Genomic DNA, 23934 nt, shown 5'->3' with positions numbered 1-23934 from the left:
CAATCTCTCAACTGCCCAGTTGGTATGGCCATTGTAATGGATTTTGTGAGCATGATTTGAATTGTGTTTTATATTTTATATTTGTTACATGAAATATGTAACATTTTATTGTTATATGATTTTTTTTTTTTTACAGACTTAAATACTTTTTAACTTAACTTTGACCCATGCAATTTATAGCAAGAAATGTAGGATTGAAATCTGTCAAAATGCTTTTGTGAATTAGAATGGAATCAAGGTTGATCTCCAACTCAGAAATCTGATGTTCATGGTGATGAAAACAAATGAAACTTTCCCATTTATCAGAATAAAACAACGCAAAACAGCTCACTTAGGGAAGCATGGACAGGACGGATTCAAGAAAGTGGAGATTGACGCATAGGACAAGAAAGTAATTGAGGCGTTCCATTGATGATGTCATGCATTTATCACTTCAAAATGGCATTGGTAATGACAGCAATCAACCCATCAATGCTGAACTTCTTGTTTGTAATTTTGATTTATTGGTTTGTATTGTATTGTATACCTTTTTGTCATAACAGATTTTTCTGTGTGGAATTTGCCCCACAGAAAGGGTGTTGCCACAGTGCAGTGCAACCCATTTGATATGCACCTTGTCATTAATATGCTGCATCTTATGAATCGTTAAATCAGATTTTTTAATTTGGAGGATGTGCCTTATATTTCTGAATCATTAAAATACTGTTCCTGAAATGAACTTGTCTTGTGTGTCCTTGTGACAGGAGGTGCAGTTTGACGCCCTGCGTTACCTGACAGGTGAATGTAACTACGGTGGCCGTGTGACGGACGACTGGGACCGTCGCACACTGAGGACCATCCTGTCCAAGTTCTACTGCACGGACATCGTTGAGAAGGACACATACTACTTTGATGACAGCAAGCTGTTCTACGCTCCCCCGGAAGGAGATGTGAGGGAGTGTGACACATAATCCTTAGCTTTGGTGGTGGTGGTGTTTTTTTCATTTGCATGGCTTACTGATTTCATACCATACTGATTTGATCCCATTGTTCACTATTTTGTTCTGTTAACGCTTCTTTGGCTTGTTCATTTTGTGACTCTTGATGATTTAAAACAGGAAATGTTTAGACAGGCATATTGTGTTCAGTGTGCCTCTTCGTCTTGACATTCAGCATAGGTGTGTGTTCTTGTGAACATGCATTTTGAGTGACGTTGTGAAGCATGGAAGCTAGATATCAAACAGTCAGGTGGGAGAAGGATGCCTGAAATGGCATAGTTATTGCTATAGCCAGATGTGTACAGGTGCTTGACGTTTACCCCCCCCCCCCCTCCCCCTTTTCATATTACTGTATTAATCTGTTTAGTCCTGTTGAGTAAGGGAGATTTCATTTAAAAACACTGTAGTGTTTGAAAGCGGACAAGGGCAATTTTGCTTGTTTGTTAGGCTTTTATGTTTATATTTCATTTTAATTTGTTTCTTGAAGTTTGTGTTTCTTTTTCTTTATTTCTTATGTTTCTTTTGTTTCTTTATTTTATTCATTTAGTTGTTTTGTTTTAAAATTCTGTTGCATTTGTGAATAGATGAAAGAGTTTTTTTTTTTAACTGACTGTAACTTTCTAGCACGCTGGGTTTTTGATGATGATGGATTCGTATATAAAGCCTATCCTCGGACAGGGATCAAAGCTCTAAGCACTTCACAAACATGGAGTCATTTGCACAACAGGCTGCCTGCCTGGATAGAGCCAACTGAGAGCTGCCTGTGGGTAGTCATCTTTCGTTTCTTCTGTCATTCAGGCATCTGCTCTTTATTTTTATTATTTCTTTTTTAAAAGCAGATGTGGTGTAACTCAGTCCACACCTTGAAACAGAAACTGTGGCATGTTTCAGCTGGAGTCCTATGTGGAGTACACCCGAGGTCTGCCTATCAACCCCTCCCCCAACATCTTTGGCATGCACGACAACGCCGACATCACCAAGGACCAGAAGGAGACCCAGCAGCTGTTCGACAACATCCTCCTCACGCAGGTCAGCCCTTGATGCTCCTTGTCTGTCCGACCACACCACTGGCTTTTTCCTTCTCTCTCACAACTGGTTTTCAGTTTTTAAGGACATGGGGTGGGAGGATTTCTGTATTTTATGGACTTCCTTATCTGGCAGGTTAGCCTTGTAAAATGTTTTGGTGTAAGACATTCATTTCAGTAAAGTGGTCTGTGGACCTAAGCCGCACAGTTTTCAGGGTTACAAAGATCAGTCATTTCCACCCCTGTAGGAATCAACAGCCTTCTCTGTTCCATCAGACATCATTCCTTATGGAGAGTCAAAGACATGATGAATCATTCCCTGAATTGTAAATGGCTCACTGATGAGTAAAACGATATACAAATGCTTTTAAAGAAGTGTATCTGCTGCATTGTTCTTTTGCACAGTGCGAATATGTAGAGTTTTGATCTAGAGGTTGTGTGAGATGCATAATGATGAGATTCAGTCAGGTGCACGCCATAGTCAAGAGTTGAGCTGCATGTCACTGCATGTGTGTAAGTGTGAGGTAGATAGAGGCTGAGTGCACTAATGCTTGGAGATTGCACCCAGATGTGAAGTATGGTGCTGCACAACAGTGTGTGTGTGTGTGTGTGTGTGTGTGTGTATGCAAGTGATGTGAATGAGTGGTGTCATGATGTTTATATGCATGAGCATATGAATCGATTTTTTTTTTATAATAAATTTGTCATTCACAGTTGTAATGAGTTTTGTTCAGGTAAAGCGCTGTGAGCTGTGTTTGAGAAAAAGCGCAGAATAAGTGTTCATAATCATTATTATTCATTTCCATGCTGTGATTAGATAATTGAAATGTATGTGTAGCCAACAATCCACTATCAACCCACCAGTCATATGACAACCCCTTTACATAATGTCAGGACAAATGACCAAAGTCAAGTCACCCTATAGGGTGGATAGAATGTCTTGTGGAGATAAAACCTTTTCTGTTTTTTGGTGCAAGATAGCCAATCATATTGCAAACAGCATGACCATGTGACCTTTCTTGCTAAGTTTTCACAGTTGAGTACTGAAACATTTGACCTTTGCATTGGCAATGATTTCCACTCAGTGTTACCTTAAACTTGGATCAGTGAATATGTATTGGACACCTGTGTTCAGTATGAACATGCTGTTCAGTTGTATGACTGGGTCCAATAGTGGATTGCTGCATTTAAAGTTACTGTCTTGTTTGATTTTCCTATAGAAGTGAAGTGATGAAAAATACTAATGAACATGCATGACTGTCCAAATATGATTTGTTTCTTCACAATGCTTGTTTTTCATTTTCAAAACTCAGAGTAAGCGTCAGCATCTACATCACAAGAAGCATTATCACAGTAAATCATGAAGGAATAATTGATTACGCGGAACAAAATTTAACCCAGTGTGTAGTAAACCACATTTTTGCATCATTCACACATCTGCTGATGTGGGTTTTTTTCATGTGAATCATGTTGAGGACTTTCATCAATTGGCAATGCTAACTCCACCACAGATTGATGGACAAAAAAACAAAACTTAACACATCTAATAATGGACAAAAAAGCATTTTCTAAAGATTGTCAATATAAAAACCAGTTTTGGTGACGTTGCTTCAAAGTGGACCAAAGTACAGACATTAGCTTCATGGCCCACATCACATCACACACAGAGAAATGAAGCTAAAAAGACCAAGGAACAGGTCAGGAAACTTCCTTTGACAGATGATGACAGATGATCAGGATGAAGAGATGCATGCTGTTGATACATTGTGTGATTCCTTGTAGTCTACTGTGTATGTGTTAATTTTCATGATTTTCACACCTTGTTAATTATGGTTTCTTTCCGTTTGTGTGGAATTTGGCCTTACCATTTACGCTGCATGCAACCTAATCAATCACCGTCATCATCATGGTGGTCACAGAAACGGGTAAGACAGCTGCCCTGTACCCACTGTCCGTAGCTGGGTGTATGTTCTGCTCCGTTCTCTTTCTCTGGAATGGAAAAGAACTCTGACATAGCTCTCCTCCTGTGCTTTCTGCTTTCATCCATATTTATCAGTTGTGTTATAATGCATGGGAATATGGGTCTCCACTGACTGTGTTTGAAAACTGTATGCTTATGTGTAGTAGTTAACACTTTTTTTTTCTGTTTTATATGCTTCAAAATATTTTAGATACTGGCTGTAATTTTTGTTTTTTGTTGTATGTGTGTGGTATATATTTGATGATGATGATGATATGGATACTTATATAGAGCCTATCCTTGGTCGGAGACCAAACCCTATGCGCTTCATATAAGGATAGAAATTACCTTAATTTTACTCATTTCCTAATTGTAACTGATAATAGTTAATTTTATGTGACTCAGAATTAGCTGCATATAGCCCATTCACCCAAAGCTGCTGCAGTGAATTCATTTATCATTGACATGAAAATAAGATAGCAAGCAGTAAAATGTTTCAAATCTAATTAGTCTGTCATTCACGAAAACGATGCCTGTAAAAATATATATCTGATCACACACACACACACACACACACACACACACACACACACACCGATGCATGCCTGCACACACATATGTAGATGTCTGGAAGTCTTTTGTTCCAAATGATCACAAGGGTCTTTTAAGAGTGCTAGTCTAAACATGTGGTGTTGTTGTACTGGATTCAATATAGTCATTGCTAACAGTTTTTTCCCCCTTTTGTCTTGACTGTTCCAACGATCATCCATATGCCTTTCCCCATGCAAATCTCTATGCCTTTGCTTCTCTTCTTTTCCAGCTGTGTTGTTCTACAATGTTCATTATTCTCTTTACTGTAGCCTCCAGGGTTCATGGTAACCGGTATTACTGACTGCTGGAAGAAGAAGCAGGCTCCAGTGACTGTTCATGCCCTACACTACAGGTCCTGGTAGAAAGAGCTGCTGACTGTTTGCCCCTGCTGATGTTTCCCTCAGTGATGTTGCTCTCATGCCCAGCAACCTTCATCCATCCACTGCTGACGTGTCCCTCAGTGTTACTGCTCTCATGTTCAGGAACCTTCATCCATCCACTGCTGACGTGTCCCTCAGTGTTACTGCTCTCATGTTCAGCAACCTTCATCCATCCACTGCTGATGTTTCCCTCAGTGATGTTGCTCTCATGCCCAGCAACCTTCATCCATCTACTGCTGACGTGCCCCTCAGTGTTACTGCTCTCATGTTCAGCAACCTTCATCCATCCACTGCTGATATTTCCCTCAGTGTTACTGCTCTCATGCCCAGCAACCTTCATGCATCCACTGCTGACATGCCCCTCAGTGTTACTGCTCTCTCAGCAACCTTCATCCATCCACTGCTGTCCCTCAGTGTTACTGCTCTCATGCCCAGCAACCTTCATGCATCCACTGCTGACGTGTCCCTCAGTGTTACTGCTCTCATGCCCAGCAACTTCATCCATCCACTGCTGACGTGTCCCTCAGTGTTGTTGCTCTCATGTTCAGGAATGTTCGTCCAACCACAGCTGACATTTCCCTCAGTGATGCTCTCATGTCCAGCAGCCTTCATCCAACCACAGCTGACATTTCCCTCAGTGATGCTCTCATGTCCAGCAACCTTCATCCAACCACTGCTGACATTCCCCTCAGTGTTGTTGCTCTCATGTTCAGCAACCTTCATCCAACCACAGCTGACATTTCCCTCAGTGACGCTCTCATGTCCAGCAACCTTCATCCAACCACTGCTGACTTTCCCCACAGTGCTGCTCTCGTGTCCAGCAGCCTCCATGAAACTTTGCCCATTGGTCTCAGTTTCACCAGTATAGTCCTTATCACGGGAAGTGAAGGTTTACAAATGAAAAAAAGGTGACTGCTGGACCTTGTAAAATGAAGTAAAAAAATAATGACAGGTTGTGTTATATCAAAGGTACCTTAAAACACAAACAAGAAGAAGAGGAATAGGTGAAATTGATGAGAAGACAATGTTTCGAGTCATTCTCTCTTTTTCAAGTGCAGAGAAGTGTCGTTGGGAAAAGAGTAAATCACTGACTGTGGAAACGTTTGAAGGCGGCAGTGCAAACAGTCATCAGAGTGGTCATGATTAAAGAGCTGGCCGCAGGTCGTCTTGGCTAGAGCTTGGTGTGACACTGAGTGTCCATGGACAGACCGGCATTCACTGGAGCCTGCTTCTCTCAGCCTGTCACTGTCTTCACCCTCCTTCTGTACTGTGACAAGTCTGTGTGTCCGCCGTCACTGTTGGTCATTTTGTAATGGTTTGAGTTTGAGTGTTGGTTTGTTGCCTTGTGCTCAGTTTTTACTTACTCACTGAACAGGGGTCACAGATAAATGTGTGTTGGTAGGGGCATGGGGGGGTGGTGGTCCTTGTTTGTGGTCACTTGGATGATATTCACATGTGTATGTCATAAGTCTCTGTTTTTTGGGGTTTTTTTTTCTACTCTCTGTAATCTCCTTTGGTTCTCTCATTCAAAAGCAATCTCTTCTTACCAATACACAGACACAGCCAGAACGTTAGGTACTTTTAAAAGTCTTTGATGTCTTTGTTTCTTTTCCATTAACTGTATGCTAGTGTCATGTACATGTGTGTACATGTGTGCGTAGACACTCATGGATGTTCACACGCACATGCGCATTTTCTTCTGTGACTTTGGGCAATGTCTCTCCTATCTGGCTCAGTTGGTATTTTAATTCTCAACGAGACAGTTAAACCACTGAAGCCAGGAAAAAATAAACCTCTGTCTTCCTATCTCTTCGTCCATTCCCAGTCTTCTGCTGTGTTGTTGTTGTTGTTTTTTGCAGTCTTCACAGTATGTTGATAAGGCTCTCACCTTTAAGCTTTTTTGCTTCTTTCTTTCTTTCATTTCTAAGATTTCTATTATTTTTGTTTTTTGTTTTTTAAATAATCATCTGATGGTCACATACTGTGTGTACATATTACAGCTTGGAAGGCCTGGAAATGTACTGCAGTGTAAACCCTTCATAGCAAGAGTGCATACACTGCGCTTCTATCTGGGGTCTGCAAACTGTTTGTCTTGCGAAAGTCACTTGTGTTACCGTGTTTGCGAATGACAAACAAATTTTCAGTTTAAATCATTCACTCTCTCCCTCACTCTGTCTGTCTGCTTCTCTGTCTCCCTGTCTGTCTGTCTGTGTATTCTTGTTTTGTGGCAGCACTGTATAATCACTGTTTAACATCTCCTTGTGTTTTGATTTCTCATTCTGTCTTACTGTTTTATTGCTCAGTCGTTTCACATACTTTTTAATAACAGTTTTCTTTCTTGAGGGTAACATTATCAGATTAATTTGTGATACAGCCATTTTAAATAGATTTTAACAATTTTCTGTATTTATTTCTTTTTAGTGCTAATCTGGTCTTTTGGGAGTGTAATACTTATTTTGTATTTTCTGAAGTAAATTCATTACTGATCGTTTTATTTTAAGTGTAGTATTATTGATTATCTGTCAGATGTTTTAAAAAGATTACATGACTGTCTTGGACATCTGTCTGTTCCTGTGAGAAACTTTAAAAGTTTCTTTTTCATTTTATCATTTTTTAAGCAATACTTCATTCACAACTTGTTTGTTTTTTGTTTTTGTTTTAATTTGAGATTGATACTGCCACTGTGTGTGTATGTTTCTGTTTCTGAGTGTATGTGTTTGTGTGGTTAAGAACGAGAGAGAAAGAGACTGTGTGTGTGTGTGTGTGTGTGTGTGTGTGTGTGTGTGTGTGTGTGTGTGTGTTTTATGTGTTTGTGTGTGTGCGAATGTGAATGTTTGTGTATGTTACCTGTGTGTGTGTGTGTGTGTGTGTGTGTGTGTGTGTGTGTGTGTGTGTGTGTGTATGCATGCATCTGTGCATTTGTGTGTGTGAGTGTGTTTGATACGTCATTTTATTCAAGGGAGGTTGGAGAGGAAGATAGGTTCAGACAAGGTTTTCATACAGTGTTATTGATGACACTATTTTTGTTTATCTTGATTAAGTTACAAAAATATTAGTGTAACTTTGTTAGTCTGCTTATATAACTTATGTAAATCTTCATGAGGTTGATGATCATGAAAATAGCTTTGAACATATATGGATTGACAGACATTCCAGAGTAATTTGAAAGCAGAGATGGGTATAAGATGGGCATATACATAGCATATACATAGCTAATGGTAGCCTTTGACTGACATGTGATATTGAAAGTGCTGTTTTATTTTATGATGGATTGATCTTTGTTACCAGTATGTGGGGTAAGTATAGCAATTCCTTCCTTAAAAGGTCTAATTATTTCCAGAAAGCTATGAAATTTCCCCCTTTGTCTATGTCCAACTTTGTGTATGTCAAACTTTACTATTTGATTGTTGTGAACCTGACAAGAGATGTGATATGATGATACTAATTTCACCACTGTGGTGCTTTTTGAAATTATTTTGTTAGCTGTGTGAAACTAAAAGCCAGGTGACTTGTGTGTGATCTGAAATAGCAAAAAGACATGAACTTGAAGACTGGAAATAAACCATTCTTCAGCAGAAACTGTTCCAGTCATTCTCATTAGTTGTCAGGAGCTCTGTCTCAGAAACTTTTTATAGCCAGCTGAAACGGAAGTATGAAAAGTCAATTGCAAAAGGAAATGGTTTGTTTCAGAATAAAACTGAATTCTGATTTTGAAACAGGGACCAGACAAAATGTAAGCAACCCAAAATGGTGCTCATTTCAGCTTCTCTTTTAGGGAGCAGTAGTGTTAATGATTGCAACTAAAGCAAGTGATGCCCTGAGGGAAGGAACTGAGAAGAGAACATTATTTTTCAAAGTATCTGTTTGTTCTTAGAGAACATGTCCTGAACGAAGGTGTTTCCTTTCACACATTTTCACTCTCCAGTTTGAGTTGGCGGAAAAGACTGAGACAGAGTGAAATTACAACAACACCCTCTTCAGATTACTGCATTTCTTTTACTGAGTGTGCTCAGAGGAGTCAGGAAGTGTCTTCCTCTTTTTCTTTTTGTTCTGATGAAAATGTTTTGGGAATTTCATTGTTGTGAATTAAGTTTGACACATGGTATATTGTCTGCAACAACACCCTCTTCAGATTACTGCATTTCTTTTACTGAGTGTGTTCAGTAGTCAGGAAATGTCTTTCTCTATTTCTTTTTGTTCCCATGAAAATGTTTTGGGATTTTTGTGGTGAATAAAGTTTAACACAAGGTGTCTTGTCTGACAGGCCAAGGCGTCATCAGGGGGAGGCAAGTCCACGGACGACATTGTGGACGAAGTGGCGACAGATATCCTGAGCAAACTGCCACCAAACTTTGACACAGATGCGGCGCTGCGCAAGTACCCGACGTCGTACAAGCAGAGCATGAACACGGTGCTGGTACAGGAGATGGTGCGCTTCAACCGACTGCTGTCCACCGTGCGCACCTCGCTGGAGAACATCCGCAAGGCCATCAAGGTATGTCTTCACTTGGTTTTTCCTTTCTGCCTTCTTTGGCTTTCTCTTGAGTAGACATACCCTGGGATTCCAAAGTGTATTCACCTGCGTGTCTATGTGTTGCTGAGTGCACAATTGTACAGTTAAACATTTTCATATATTTATAATGTCTCTGAATGAAATGATTACACCCTTGTTGATAAGATTTTGTCAGTGTCAGTTACAATATTTTCTTAAGTCATTGAGAGCACTGAGCCTGAGCATAACTCTGGCGTCAAAATTTGTTTCATAAAAACAGTTTCCATGTTCTGACATGCATAAACCACAAGCAAAGGAAACTAACTTGTGCAGTGTTTCTGGCTGTGTCTACACATGTCAGTTTGGAGGAGAAAAAGGTCAATTTCAATATATTCTCTGCATTTTTCTGCATCAATATGACATGGAATCCTGCTGAGGCTGTAAACTTCCTAGCGTCGAATGGGTTAAGCTTAAAAAATGTTGTTTTAATGTCGTACATTTCACGTTCCTATGTTGGCGTGTGTGTGTGTGTGTGTGTGTCAGGGTCTGGTGGTGATGTCGCCGGACCTGGAGGAGGTTGTGTTGAGCATCCTGAAGGGCAAGATCCCCGGCATGTGGATGAAGGTGTCCTACCCCTCCCTCAAACCACTCGGGTCCTACGTCAATGACTTCCTCACCAGGCTTAAGTTTCTGCAGGTCTGGGTTGCTTGTGTGTGTGTGTGTGTGTGTGTGGAGGGTGGATGGGAGGGTGGCTGTTTGGGTGGTGTGTGTGTGCATGCATGTGTCTTTGTGTGTGTATGTGTGTGCGTGCGTGCGCATTTGCATGTTTGATTGAGTAGATGTGTAGGTGTGTGCAGAACAGTTTCACTTAGTGTGGCCCATTTTTGACTCACTTGTGTGTGTCTGTGTATATATTCTTTTTTTTATTTCAATTGTTTGATTCTGTGTATTTCCTTTTATTGTATCTTAATGCATTTACTAATTTATGTATTTATTTACTTTGATTAAATATTTCAGGCTTTCAAGGCCTGAGAAGCGTTTTTGGCTTTTGTGTAGGTCAGGCATCTACCTTTTAGATTTATTTTACTATATTATTTTTTTACTCAGTTGGGATGCATATGGATCTCTTTGCATGCTTTGACATCTCCATGAAACTGAAAACTGAAAGGAAAGAGAGAAAAAACCTCATCACTTTCTCTCACATTTCCAGGACTGGTACGATGTGGGCGCGCCCCCAGTGTTCTGGGTGTCTGGGTTCTTCTTCACCCAGGCCTTCCTGACGGGCGCCCAGCAGAACTATGCCCGCAAATACACCATCCCCATCGATCTGCTCACCTTCGACTATGAAGTGCTCGACGAAAAGGAGTACGACACCGCGCCTGACGATGGTGAGTTTGGTTTAAACAGTCATGGAAGTCCCGTTGCAAATGATGAAGACATCAGTGACTTCAGAGATGAGAACGCAGCCAAAATGTTTCATTTGAAAATGTCACAGAACTAATACAATGAATTTGGTAGAACAATGATGTACACTTATACACAGGCTGAATATGGTGAGTTTACTGGGAAGTAAGTTTGGGGCATGGTGAGGATGCTGTCATGAGGTGGAAGCATGTGCATTGGAACTTTCTTTGTGTTTATGATTTGAAATGTGTTTTTAGAATGTTGGTTTGTAAGTTTTATGATTTTGTGTAAGAGGGCGCAGAAGAAATGTTAAGAATATGTTGTTGTTTTTTGCGTTTGAGCACGCTCATGTGTGGTGTGTGTGTGTGTGTGTGTGTGTGTGTGTGTGTGTGTGTGTGTGTTCTTCAGTTTTATGCCAGTTCACATAGTGTGATGTTAGATGGTGTGTGTGTTTGTGTGTATATGTGTGTGCATGTACCGTACAGTTTAGTACCTTACTGTACATTACAACACAACACATCACAATAAATACAACACAACACAATACAACACAACACAATAAATACAATACAGCACAACACAGTACAATGCAGCACAACTCAACACAACAGAATACTTTGTCACTCATCCTATTGTTGTACAGGAGTGTACGTGTACGGCCTTTTCGTGGAAGGGGCACGTTGGGACAGGAAGCACAAGATCCTTGCCGAGTCAGAGCCCAAGAAGCTGTTTGACGTCATGCCAACGGTGAGTCAGCTGGCTGTGTCTCCACACACAGTTTTGTCTATGCTTCAGATCTGTCGTCCATACTTCTCTCATCATTATTTCCCTTGTCATTTTCTTGCTGTGAAAAAAAAAGTGGTTATTCTCTTGTGGGTTTAGCTTTTTTTTTTATGAATTGTCTAAAAGGCTTCTAAAAATGATTTTTTTTTTTTTTTACAATCAGGCTGAATAATTTGTAATGGTGATGTGAAATGAAAATTTATTTGTTGAAGTATTTGTTATGGTTTTTTTTTTTCTTTTATGACAATACAGTACAGAACTCTGCAGTGAAGTTCTAAACAGTACAGCACAGTTCAGTGCAGTACAGTACTGTACTGTACTATACAATACAACACGACACATTACAACACAACACATTACAACACATTAAAACACATTACAGTCAAGTCCAATACAGTACTAAAGAAAATTAATTTATCACCCCCTCACAGGAGAATTTTTTCTTCTGTTAGTTGTTTGATTTGTTTGTTCATTTCTTCTTTTCATTAATTCACTCAATCATTCGGCCATTCATTTATTTGTTTATTCAGTCACATATTCAGCAGTTTTCACCAGCACATAAGCATGCAGGGCGGTCTTTCTGTGTCAGCTGGACAGCTGATGAGGGTGGGGAGAAAGATGGCTGTGATCATTAAACTTAAGTGATCAGTAAACTGTACAGTGCCTGGTCCACTAATTTGGGCATGGGTTCAGATCCCATTTGTGACACCATGTGTCATTTGCTAACCTGTTTGCTTTTGATGCCCAGTCCTCTTTTGTGTCAAGCTCAGTCAGTTGCTGTTTTTCTGCCCGCTCACTCAAGGGAGGTCACCTTGAAGTCCTGAAGTTTTTGTCACATTGTGGTTCTCAAAGCAGCTGATGCTATGCTACATTTTCTGTGGTTCTCTGTGTGTTTGTGTATGTATGTTTGTGTGTGCGTGTGTGTGCACGTGTGTGTGTGTGTGTGTGTGTGTGTGCATGTGTGTGTGTGTGTGTACCCATGTGTTTTTGTGTGCGTATGTGTCTGTGTGAGTGTGTGTGTGTGTGTGTGTGTGTGTGAGGGAGTGTGTGTGGGTGCATATATGTGCATGTGTTTATGTTTGAGTGTGTGAACCGGATTCGGTTGAACTGACCAAGCCCCTGATGTTGTGTGTTCCACCCTCCAGATGTGGCTGAAGCCCATCAAGCGCTCCGACCTGCCGGAGACCAACGCCTACATGTGTCCGGTGTACAAGACCAGTGAGCGTCGTGGCACCCTGTCCACCACGGGGCACTCCACCAACTTTGTCATCGGCATGCTGATCCCCTCCAACAAGCCCCAGGACCACTGGATCGGCCGGGGCGTGGCTCTGTTGTGTCAGCTGGACAACTGATCGGGGCGGCAAGGAGAGAGAGGGGGGCCAGTGGTTGTCAGGACTGGTTGATCTGTGTGACTCCACCAGTGTCGGGGGATGTTTCTGTGGCGCTCTGTGTGTGTGTGTGTATGAATGTGTGTGTGTGTTTGTGTGTGTGTGTGTGTGTGTGAAGTGGATTCTGTTGATTTAAACAAACCCTGTGTCAGTGTGACTGATTTAAGGTGATTTTTTTTTCTTTTTCTTCATTTGTTGTTCAGGATACTTCTTCAGACTTTAGCACAAGACAAAAATCTAAGATAGGCAGTCTATAGGCCTTAGCAGCAGGTAATTTATTTTACAATTTTGAAAAAAAAAAAAAAAATTATTGAGATGAGAGGTGTATTTGAAGACTTTGACTACAACCATTCTGACCAAGAACCGTAACTTGGCTTTGTGAAGAAAAGAGGGGAGGATTTTTTTTCTTTCATGGTGATTCAGTAAGCTGTGTTTGGTTTCTTTCAGAGAGTAAGTGTGACTGGCATTCACAGAAGATGTTCCACTGGGCAGTGCTCAGGACTGCTGGTGTCAGCAAAAGATAATTTATCTCCATCCCCTTCCCTTTTCCCTCCTGCTTTTCTCCTTTTCCATGTTCTGTTTTCCCCTTCCCTTTACCGATTTCCCTCTGAGTCCTCTGATAGTCAGAATTCCTGGGTGTCTTTTGCCTGCTAATGGATTGTCTTTGCCTCTCCCTGACACAACATGGGAAATTAAATGTTTGCTTTGTATTGATATGTACATATTGTTTATTGGTTGAGCTGTTCTGAAGAACATGTACATGTGAATGCGTGAGAGAAAATCTGAATTAAATGTTGATGTTAAGACTTTTGAGAGTTTTCTCTTCCTTAATGTTATGTTTTCACTTTGATGAGTTAAATTTGTTGCTGGTTGTATATATTTTTTTTGTGTGTGTTTGATTCTGTTTGTTTGTTTATAGTTCAGTTTATGTGTTGATATGGTGATATGTTACTGCAACTGTTTCCAGACAGGCTTTTGATATGATTTAAGAATAATCTCCATGAATATCAGTGTTGTTGTTTTTTTCCTCATACTGATGCCTTATGTTTTTAAAGTCGAGTTATACTAACTTTGGTCTGTTAAATATTCAAAAGCAGGAATGATAATGATAATGATATAAATATGTAAATATGTATTGTTGTTAATAAACAGGTTCTGATGTTTTTTTGGTTTTAAAAAAAAATTTGGGTTTTTTTTTTTAGTTCTGCACTTTTATTTCGGATTGTATTTGAGTGACTTCACTAAACTTCTATGAAGACATTGCTTAGTCCAGGTTAGACTGGATTTAAAAATTTTTTTTTTATCAATATTTAATGAAATGCATGTTGTAGAATGCTTTTTCTCTCATTATTAAAAAGATATAAATGTCCAAAGCATTTCATTGTTGCAGTTAAATCACAAAATGGAGAGACTGCTAGAAGTGGATAAATCATGTATTACAAAAATTTTAGGATGGACTCATGCTTACAGAAATCGGAATGGTTGCAGTCATGTTTTCGAATGGCCAGAGCTCCACACTGTTTGTGGAAACTTAGTTGGTTGCATGCAGACCCTGTTCTATCGTTTTGAATTTCACCAGATTTTTTAGCACGTTTTGAATACCTTTGCGATGAACTGACAATGGGAGAAGCGAGAACAAGCTGATTCTTGTGATGAGGAAGACAGCAGCCTACGCCTATGTGCTGTGATTTTGCTATGCAACTGATATCAGCCTCATCTACAAGGCAGACAGGGGTTTTGTTTTTACATTCCACCCTTTCTGCTACAATTAGTTCTCTAGCAGGTATGGAGAGTATGCCAAATTTGGTCAACTATGCTGAGGGGTGTATGGAAGGACTTTGCTGTTGTATGCAGTTTGAAAGGGAACCAGACTAATGTTAATGGTGTTCAGGTCTGAAGTTTTCTGAACAGGTTTTATGTATGCAAAACGAAATGATTTGGAGCTTAGTATCATAAAGATGACCTTTTGTTGCAGTTTAATCCATTTGTAAGTGTTTTGTTGTGTTTTTTTCATTCACACATTAAAAATGCAATTTTCTTTTCTATTTATCTTATCAGTATGTGTGCCCCATCCCAACCCCAAATTTTTAAAATGCTAGAAGTTTTGTTTATGTCAGTTTCATCTAATAATTTTTCCTTGTTAATTTCATGCTGTTAATCATATGTAAATGTATGTAGGTGAATTCAGCAGTCAGTTTATGCAGAACACAATATCACATTTTTACATCCAATTAAAAGAAAATAAGATTTACGTTTCTTTGGTAGATTAAGCCATTTGTCTTGTACAGTGTATTGAATTACTGTTATGCATATCTGGAAACTGCTGATGTGAGACTTTCATATGAATTGTTTACTATGGGAAAAAAACACAACATTGCATGTGATACAACGTAGAACAATGTCCATGTTGATGGCATCACATTACTGTAGTGATGCATGTTTGGTTAACATCAAATAACATTGAGTGAGTGCGGTCATTCTGTGATATTTTGTTCCAGCCCATCAACTGATTTGCTGTGAAGCTGTACAGATCAACTTGCTGTGATATTTACAAACACTTCAGTGTGCAGAAAAGTCTCTTTATTGTTTAGAAGTTTTGTGAAATATTAATCTTCCTCATCCGTCCGATCCTTATTCATTTTCCTTTGATTTTAGACATGTGATTGTACTGAGTAAAAAATGATTATCAGGTATTCCCAAGAGAGAATTTACATATAGCACAATGATATACAAGTTTTACAGTTTTGTTTGATTTATTTACTATAAAAATTAAAAGAAAGCCTCCTGTGTGAAACGTTTTTTTTGAAAGAGTGTTTGTGTGTGTGTGTGTGTGTGTGTGTGTGTGTGTGTGTGCGCATGTTTGTGCATGCGTTCATGTGTGTGTGTGTGTGTGTGTGTGTGCAGGTTCTTGGTTTAGTGCATGTGTGTCTGAGGGCACCTACACTTGTGTGTGTATGTGTGTGTGTAAAGATGTGTGTGTGTGTGTTTTTTAGGATTTTTTTTTTTGTGTGTGAGAGCAGCTGTGGTGAGTGAGTTCTATTCCTACTTGCACACTTACCAACACTCACTCACACACGCACACGCTTTAACATATTCACACACACACACACACTTACACATACACACACACTTTCACACATACACGTACAAACACACACCAGGCATCATTGGAGTGTCAGCTCTATTCTTGTATATATTCTGTAACAAGTGCAGTCAGCTACACCGCCTGTCCTACAGGCAGTAATTATTAATTCAAGTCTCCAGTAAACTGCTGGTTTGACCTGATCAACACAACGTTATGGATGACTCTGATCATCTAAACATACGTTCTTCTGCTGTACATGGTTCACACATGGTCAATCATGCGTCGGAAAATGTACGTACATACCCGTCATTACCCCTTCTTGAGTATCTAATAATGTGTCATCAAGTACCTTGGTTGCTATGTTGTTGGTAGCTATCGACTGCTTGGACCAGAAGTGCTCTCACCCACTTGGCTTCTCTCTCCCGCTCTTGCCCAGACGCGTAGATCATATATCCATGTGTGTGTGTGTGTGTGTGTGTGTGTGTGTGTGTGTGTATGTCAGGTGTGCAGGCAACACTGGACAGGGCCCAAAACACGTACTGTTTCTCACGGATTTTGTCTGGCACGTGGTGATTTCCAGCCACCATGTGGCCCCGCCCACTCACATTCCTCCCTTCCCCTCCCGACCCGCCCCCCCCCCACCCCCTCCCTACTCCCCGGTCAGTGTCAACGACTCCATGACAGTGCCAGTGGCCCTGGGCACGCCTGCCAATTATCTAACCTCTCATCTTCAGTGTTTGTGTGTGTGTGTGCGCGCGCGCGTTTTGTGTGTGTGTGTGTGTGTGTGTGTGTGTGTGCGTGCATGTGTGAAGATAGGCTCGAGGATGAAAAAAGGATGAACAAGAGAGGCAAGGCCTTCAAGACTCACTTGTGATACTAATCGTTAAAATGTGTCAAGTTCTGTATTTATTATTATAAAGCTTTGCGTTTAAAAAAAAAAAAGAAGTCCTAACCAGATTCGAACCCCGCGTGTTCGGGTGAGAAGAAACTGCCTTATCCATTACACTTGCGCGGCTACTGAACTCAGTTCTAAAATTTAACATTTGAACATACTTTTTTTAAAGGGCGATAAATCAATTGCGGTATTCGCAGTGAGAACGCTGTTTAAATTTTATTTTTCTGGTGTATCTTGGGCATTCAAAAAATCTTTAAGGGCAATAAAAAATTCTTTTTAATGGCTATCGCCGCAATCACACTGCAACATTTAGCCTTCTTCTTCTTCTTCTGCGTTCACTCGTATGCACACGAGTGGGCTTTTGCGTGTATGACCGTTTTTACCCCGCCATGTAGGCAGCCATACTCCGTTTTCGGGGGTGCGCATGCTGGGTATGTTCTTGTTTCCATAACTCACCGAACGCTGACATGGATTACAGGATCTTTAACGTGCGTATTTGATCTTCTGCTTGCATATACACATGAAGGGGGTTCAGGCACTGGCAGGTCTGCACATATGTTGACCTGGGAGATCGTAAAAATCTCCACCCTTTACCCACCAGGCGCCGTCACCGTGATTCGAACCCGGGACCCTCAAATTGACAGTTCAACGCTTTAACCACTCGGCTGTTGCGCCCGTCCAACATTTAGCCGTTTTCACTGACTAGATCTAGATAGATGTACAAGTTTAGTTACACCTGCCGGGAATGTAGTACGACACGGTGGATTCAATTTCTCTTTTATGTTCATTCTAGTTTTATAGTTTTAAAGTTGATATGAAAATTTCGTATTTTGTTAAACTAATAACATGTAGAGCCAAGTACAAGTACTTCTAAACGTCGTAAGAAGTGAAAAGGACTTCATTTTGAGAAAAGTCAAGACTGGAAGACTCGTTTCATCGTGATCAGTTCAAGGGTATTAACTCGCATGGTTTACAATTTTTAACTTTTGTGAATTCCGACTGATTCTGTGGATATTTTTATGGCAGTTTGGGGCATAATCCAGTAAGTGATGAGGCGTTCACAAATCTTTCTCTGAATAAATATTTAACGGTCTCCTTCTCCAACTTTCCATCACATGTTATCGTGTATTGTCCATTGAGTATAGGATTGAACGGGCAGGTCAACTTCTTCTTCTTCTTCTGCGTTCGTGGGCTGCAACTCCCACGTTCACTCGTATGTACACGAGTGGGCTTTTACGTGTATGACCGTTTTTACCCCGCCATGTAGGCAGCCAAACTCCGTTTTCGGGGGTGTGCATGCTGGGTATGTTCTTGTTTCCATAACCCACCGAACGCTGACATGGATTACAGGATCTTTAACTTGCGTATTTGATCTTCTGCTTGCATATACACACGAAAGGGGTTCAGGCACTAGCAGGTCTGCACATATGTTGACCTGGGAGATCATAAAAATCTCCACCCTTCACCCACCAGGCGCCGTCACCGTGATTCGAACCCGGGACCCTCAGATTGACAGTCCAACGCTTTAACCACTTGGCTATTGCACCCGTCAGGGCAGGTCAACAACTTGAAACAAAATGGCGTCGTTCGCGTTCGCGAAGAATATGAGCACGCGCTTTAATGTGTATAAATATGTGTACGCAATTGATTTTTGCCCATGACCTTCAGGGCTCAGCCAACAGATCTGTAAAGTCCACTCGTCGTATTGATTTTAGTATTTTCCGAAAAAGACCACTTGGGCGAATGAACATAGTGAAAGCCCTGCACACTGAGAGTAAAACACACAAGCTTTTTATGTATTGAGCATAATTTCAAAATGTAATGTTTAAGATGAGAAAGATCAGTTTAAAGCAAATTAAGTCCCTTAGCAATAATTACAGAATAATTTCCCTTCTTTACTGTCTGTACCAAAACGTTTGCAAAATAAATAAAACTTCCATGCTTAGCAAAAGAAGTTCCTGTTTGAACAAAAAATGATAATAATGACTGCTCTTCTTGTTGTGTCGAATATCAGATCAAAGTGCCAAGTTTAGAGAATACAAAAAAATATAAATATACAGTAAATGCAGTTTGCATATAATTAGGCTTCATTTTTTATATTTTTTGTGCCCATCCCAGAGGTGCAATATTGTTTTAAACAAGATGACTGGAAAGAACTGAATGTTTCCTATTTTTATGCCTAATTTGGTGTCAACTGACAAAGTATTTGCAGAGAAAATGTCAATGTTAATGTTTACCACAGACACACAGACACACACACACACACACACACACACACACACACACAGACAACCGAACACCGGATTAAAACATAGACTCACTTTGTTTGCACAAGTGAGTAAAAAATCATGGATATTTCTATGTATGTGTGCATGAATGTATGCACGTATGGATGGATGGATTGAGTGTGACGGGGAGGGGGTTGGGGGAGGGGCGGAGGATGGGGGGGGGGGGGAATGGCTTGTAATGTATGGCTTGGTATGTAATGTGTGATTACCATCCCAAAAGCCCACCCCCAGATACCCCGAACAGATAATGACTGGCACAGACCTACCCGCCAGTTAATGATTGGCAATCGCGATCGACGTGGATCGATCAATTAATCAAGAACACACACAAGCAAACACACAAAGTCATTTGGATTCGACAACGCTGGACGGAAGAAAGGAACCAGCTGCGGTGAGAAATCTTTACTTGCGATTATGTTCTTCTATGTACATCTCAAAGACTAACTCGATCTTTTAAAATCAACTTTCGGGTACTGTGTTATCATTTTTTATTTATCTATCATCATCTCGAGATAGGTGATTAAAAATCTGGAATGTTTCTAAATGAGTTTTGTTTGGATTAGTGGATAGCAGTTTTCGTCCACACTGGAATGAATTTTACATATCACTTCATTTCAGCCATTGGCAGCAACACTTGTTATCAATAATAATGACAATGATGATGATGATGATGATGATAATAATAATATTAACAACAACAATGCCTTTCTGTTTGTTGTATGCAGTCTTGATGTGTGGACTGAATATCCTCATCTCCGTGTTAATTTTGTGTTCTGCGAGATAGTAGTTAGGTATATAGGTATATTATAAGAATAATTTCCGTTAGTGTATTATTTCATTTCTGGTTTCATTGTCCTTTAGTGATGTTAACGTGCAAAATCATATAAACGTCACTGTATGAATGAAATGCGTACGCACAATTAAATATAAATAGATGGCGAATGTTTACTGAGACAAACTCTTTAAAAAAGACAAAACAACAACAACAACAACAACAACAAAAACAACAAAAAAAGAAGAAGAAGAAGAAAAAAAGAGCCTCATTTACCACCATGTTGCAGACAAGGCGCGTGTATATTGTGTTGGGGACATTGCATTTTTTACAATGTTGATTCCATCGCATAATAAGAAAGGTTTTGAAAAGAGAACACAACCCACCAATAACACATAGCTTTCAATGGTTACCCCTTTTCTAAACTCAGGCTGATTTCTGAAACACTGATATTCAGTCACCGAGCACATTTAGTTTGGACAGCATTCCAGAGACAACGTACCGTTAAAGGAATATCTTGGTATCTGGAACTCAATGGAACAACAGCACCACCAACAACAGCAAAACAAAACAAAACGCACAAACACATACAAACGTACACAAATATGCAAATGCGCACACACAAATGCACACACCAACACACATAAGAACGCGCGCGCGCGCGCGCACACACACACACACACACACACACACGCATGCACGCACGCAATCACACACACACACACACTCACACTCACTCTCTCTTTAAAAGATGCGTAAACAAGCTAACCTGAACGTACTATTTTTACACCACATAGCCACTTTTTTGTTTATCATTGTTGCAGACATAAAACAACAACAACAATCAAACAAACAAACAGGAAAAACAACAACAAAAGAACAATAACAGACAAGGACAAAACGTCGTCTGGAGCCAGAAGAAAGGTGCACACCAAGAGATAGCCTGCATTAAGATGGCGTGTTGCGTCCTCCGTTCGTTGATGGTGGCGATGACGATAATGGGAACGACGGTGATGGTGAGGGGCCAGGCAGTGCAGTTCACCGACGAGCAAGCTGGGAGACACCTCGACGATCTCAACGTCAAGGTATATGTCTGTCTGTCTTTCTCTCTTCTGTCTGCCTTTCTGCCTTCTGTCTGTCTGTCTTAATCATTCAGAGGAGCTGTGTCCTTTGTACAATGAGTCAACAGAAAATGATGAAGTTTATTTTGTTTTGAGGTGTCCTGTGTTGCATGATCTTCGCCTAAAATCTATTTCAAATAAATATTATGAACGTCCGCTTTTGTTTGAATTCTGCTTATCATTGATGGCATCATCTGACGACGGTGTTGTAACGTAAACTCGCATTGTATTTACATAAAGCTTCTTAGTTAAGTAGAATGGTATGTTTCTTTAGTTTATTTATGAAAACTGTTGAATGTTTACTGACAGTTATGGTTATATCTGTATATGTTGTTAGCGCCTGTCATTCATGTGGGGCTGTGGCTTTTATGAATGAATCATCTGCGTCTGCACCTGTCTGTCTATGGGTCTATATCTATCTCCTACCACCCTTTAAATCTCCCCCGTCTTTTCCTTCAGTCTATCCTCTTTACCCATCTCCTCCTTCCATGTTTCTCCTACCATCCTCCTATCCCTCTCCTTCTCCTTCAATCCTTCAGTACCATCCCCCAATCCTTCTCCTCCTGTCCTTGCCCATTGAGTGCAATCATCCCCTTCCCCTCCTCATTTCAGTCCAGCCATCCTCTTCGTCCCCATCATCACCACTGCCCCTCGTTCCGTCTTGTATTATTATTGCAGAGTATCGGGTTGTCAGTCAAGATTCCCCCCTCCCCTCCTCCTCTTCCTCCTTTCCATCATTGTCCATAGTTCTACCTTGTGTTGTATTGCAGAGCATCGGGTTCTCAGTGAACATCTTCCTCCTTCTCTTTCTCCACCTTCACTTCGTTACTTTCCATACTTCTACCTTGCATTGTATTGCAGGATACCTCGTTGGCAGTGAAGATATTCCTCCTCCTCCTCTTCATTACATCTAGTCATTCAATCTGGCGTCTTCCCCCTCCTTCTCTTTCTCCTCTTCCTCCTCCTTCTACACCACCTCCTCTTCATCACTGCCCATGTTCTTGAAAAGAATAACAATGACATTTCTTCGTTACACAATGGACACATAAAAAAGAATAATTTAAAGACACACATTTAATAATTTAGACATATAATGTAAATATACTGAAAAAAAGAAAGATTATAACGAAACACACACACACACACACACACACACACACACACACACACACACACACACACACACACACACACACCCTACCCCCCAACCCCGGCACTCCCCCTGCTCTGGAACCGTCATGACTGAGAAGAAAAAGGGGAAGGACACGCATTCTCAGGCATGCACACCAGCATGTCACCGTTCTGTCTGGCGGCACACTGTGTTGCAGGGCATCGGGCTGTCGGTGAAGTTGGACCTGCGGTTCCACCGGATGCTGAAGGAGGTGAACCAGACGCTGCAGACGGCCCGCGACATGATGGCCAACGAGTACCACCCGAGCAACCTGCCCAACGTCACGGCCATCGTGGAGGAGAAGCTGGCAGACGTCAACCAGTACCTGGACTATGTTGAGGCACAGCTGTCTGGCACCAACAGCACCCCGGGTTTGTTGTTGCGCGACTTGTGCATGGGGATGTTTGTGTGGGTAGGTGGGTGGGGGTGTGCGGGTTAGGGAGTAGGAGGGGGAAGGGGAGAGGGAGAGGGGGAGGCCATGCTGTCCAGTAGCGTCAACGGCACCACGAGTTTGTTGAAGCGCAACTTGTGCAGGAGGATGTTGTGTGTGTGTGTGGGTTTGTGGGTGGGGGTTTGGGGGGTGTTGGGGGTTAGGGAATAGGCGGAGGAGAGGGGAGGGGAGAGAGGGAGACGATGCTGTCCGACAGCGTCAACGGCACCTCTAGTTTGTGCGTAACTTACAGGTGGGTGTTGTGTGTGGGTGTGGGGTGGGGGTTGGGGGTTGGGGGATTAGGGAGGAGGAGGGGATGTGCAGAGGGTGAGGGAGAGGGAGGAGGAGAAGGGAGGGAGAGGGAAGGTGGATAGGGAGAGGGATGGGAGAGATGAAGGAGAGGGAGAGAAAGGAGGGAGATTGGAGTGAGAGGGAGGAGGGTTGGAGAGGGAAGGGAAGAGGGGTTGGAGCGGGAGAGGGGGGAGAGGAAAAGAAGAGGGTGATGGAGAGGGGAGAGAGAGGGGTGTAGGCCAACAAGAAGCACAACGATAAATAATAGACAATATCGTGCATATATATGTCTTGTGTTTACGCTGCGACTCCTGCTAAATCCTACGCACATTGTCCCGCTTCACGTTAAAAAAAAGCAAAAAACAATACCCCCCTCTCCCCAGCCCCCCCACCCCCACCCCCCCACCCCCCCCAAAAAAAAATCGTTCGTTCTCATCACAGCCGCCCCCAACCAGTTAGTTTTCAGTTCCCCTTACCCAACAGCACCCAACTCCATCAGAAAAAAATAAACAAACCAACCCCCCCCCCAAAAAAAAAACAAAAAAAAACACACAACAAAACAGCAAAAAGCAAAAAACAAACAAAACAAAAAACAACAACAACAACAACAACAACAACAACAACAAAAAAGAAGAAGGAAAAGACACGCAATGCATTTCTTTTTCCAGAGGACCAGAAAATGCGTCAAGTATTTTTTTTCCTTTTGAGAGAACTAGAAGACCGATATTGTACTGCTTTCTTTTTTCATGAGAAGGCATCAAAATGTTCAAAAAAGCACATGTTCGAAATAGCATCAACAGAAGTAACACGATCGTTCAGGAGTCGTCATATATGTTTCTGCTAACGTTGGGCTTGTTATGATTGTGGAAAAGTTGTGCATC

At 41.1% G+C, this 23934-nt stretch overlaps 2 protein-coding genes across 2 annotated transcripts in view; both read left to right on the top strand.

The window, feature by feature from the left end:
* The window catches only part of LOC143292753 (dynein axonemal heavy chain 7-like), a 91992-nt gene extending 76205 nt beyond the window's left edge, over positions 1 to 15787 (top strand). Inside the window, exons 66-72 of the mRNA XM_076603297.1 lie at positions 744 to 929; positions 1869 to 2006; positions 9198 to 9428; positions 9969 to 10121; positions 10636 to 10813; positions 11473 to 11576; positions 12758 to 15787. Coding sequence (XP_076459412.1) covers positions 744 to 929; positions 1869 to 2006; positions 9198 to 9428; positions 9969 to 10121; positions 10636 to 10813; positions 11473 to 11576; positions 12758 to 12964 — 1197 coding nt within the window. The 3' untranslated portion in view covers positions 12965 to 15787. The remainder of the gene's footprint in view (positions 1 to 743; positions 930 to 1868; positions 2007 to 9197; positions 9429 to 9968; positions 10122 to 10635; positions 10814 to 11472; positions 11577 to 12757) is intronic.
* A 3746-nt stretch (positions 15788 to 19533) lies between these two features.
* Positions 19534 to 23934, top strand: part of LOC143291978 (uncharacterized) — a 13480-nt gene continuing 9079 nt past the window's right edge. Inside the window, exons 1-3 of the mRNA XM_076602132.1 lie at positions 19534 to 19659; positions 20865 to 21125; positions 22490 to 22703. Of these exons, the coding sequence (XP_076458247.1) occupies positions 20994 to 21125; positions 22490 to 22703 (346 nt within the window). The 5' untranslated portion in view covers positions 19534 to 19659; positions 20865 to 20993. The remainder of the gene's footprint in view (positions 19660 to 20864; positions 21126 to 22489; positions 22704 to 23934) is intronic.

Source organism: Babylonia areolata, chromosome 18, assembly GCF_041734735.1.
Source record: "Babylonia areolata isolate BAREFJ2019XMU chromosome 18, ASM4173473v1, whole genome shotgun sequence".
NCBI classification, from domain to species: domain Eukaryota; kingdom Metazoa; phylum Mollusca; class Gastropoda; order Neogastropoda; family Buccinidae; genus Babylonia; species Babylonia areolata.
This window is presented reverse-complemented; position numbering and strand designations above follow the sequence as displayed.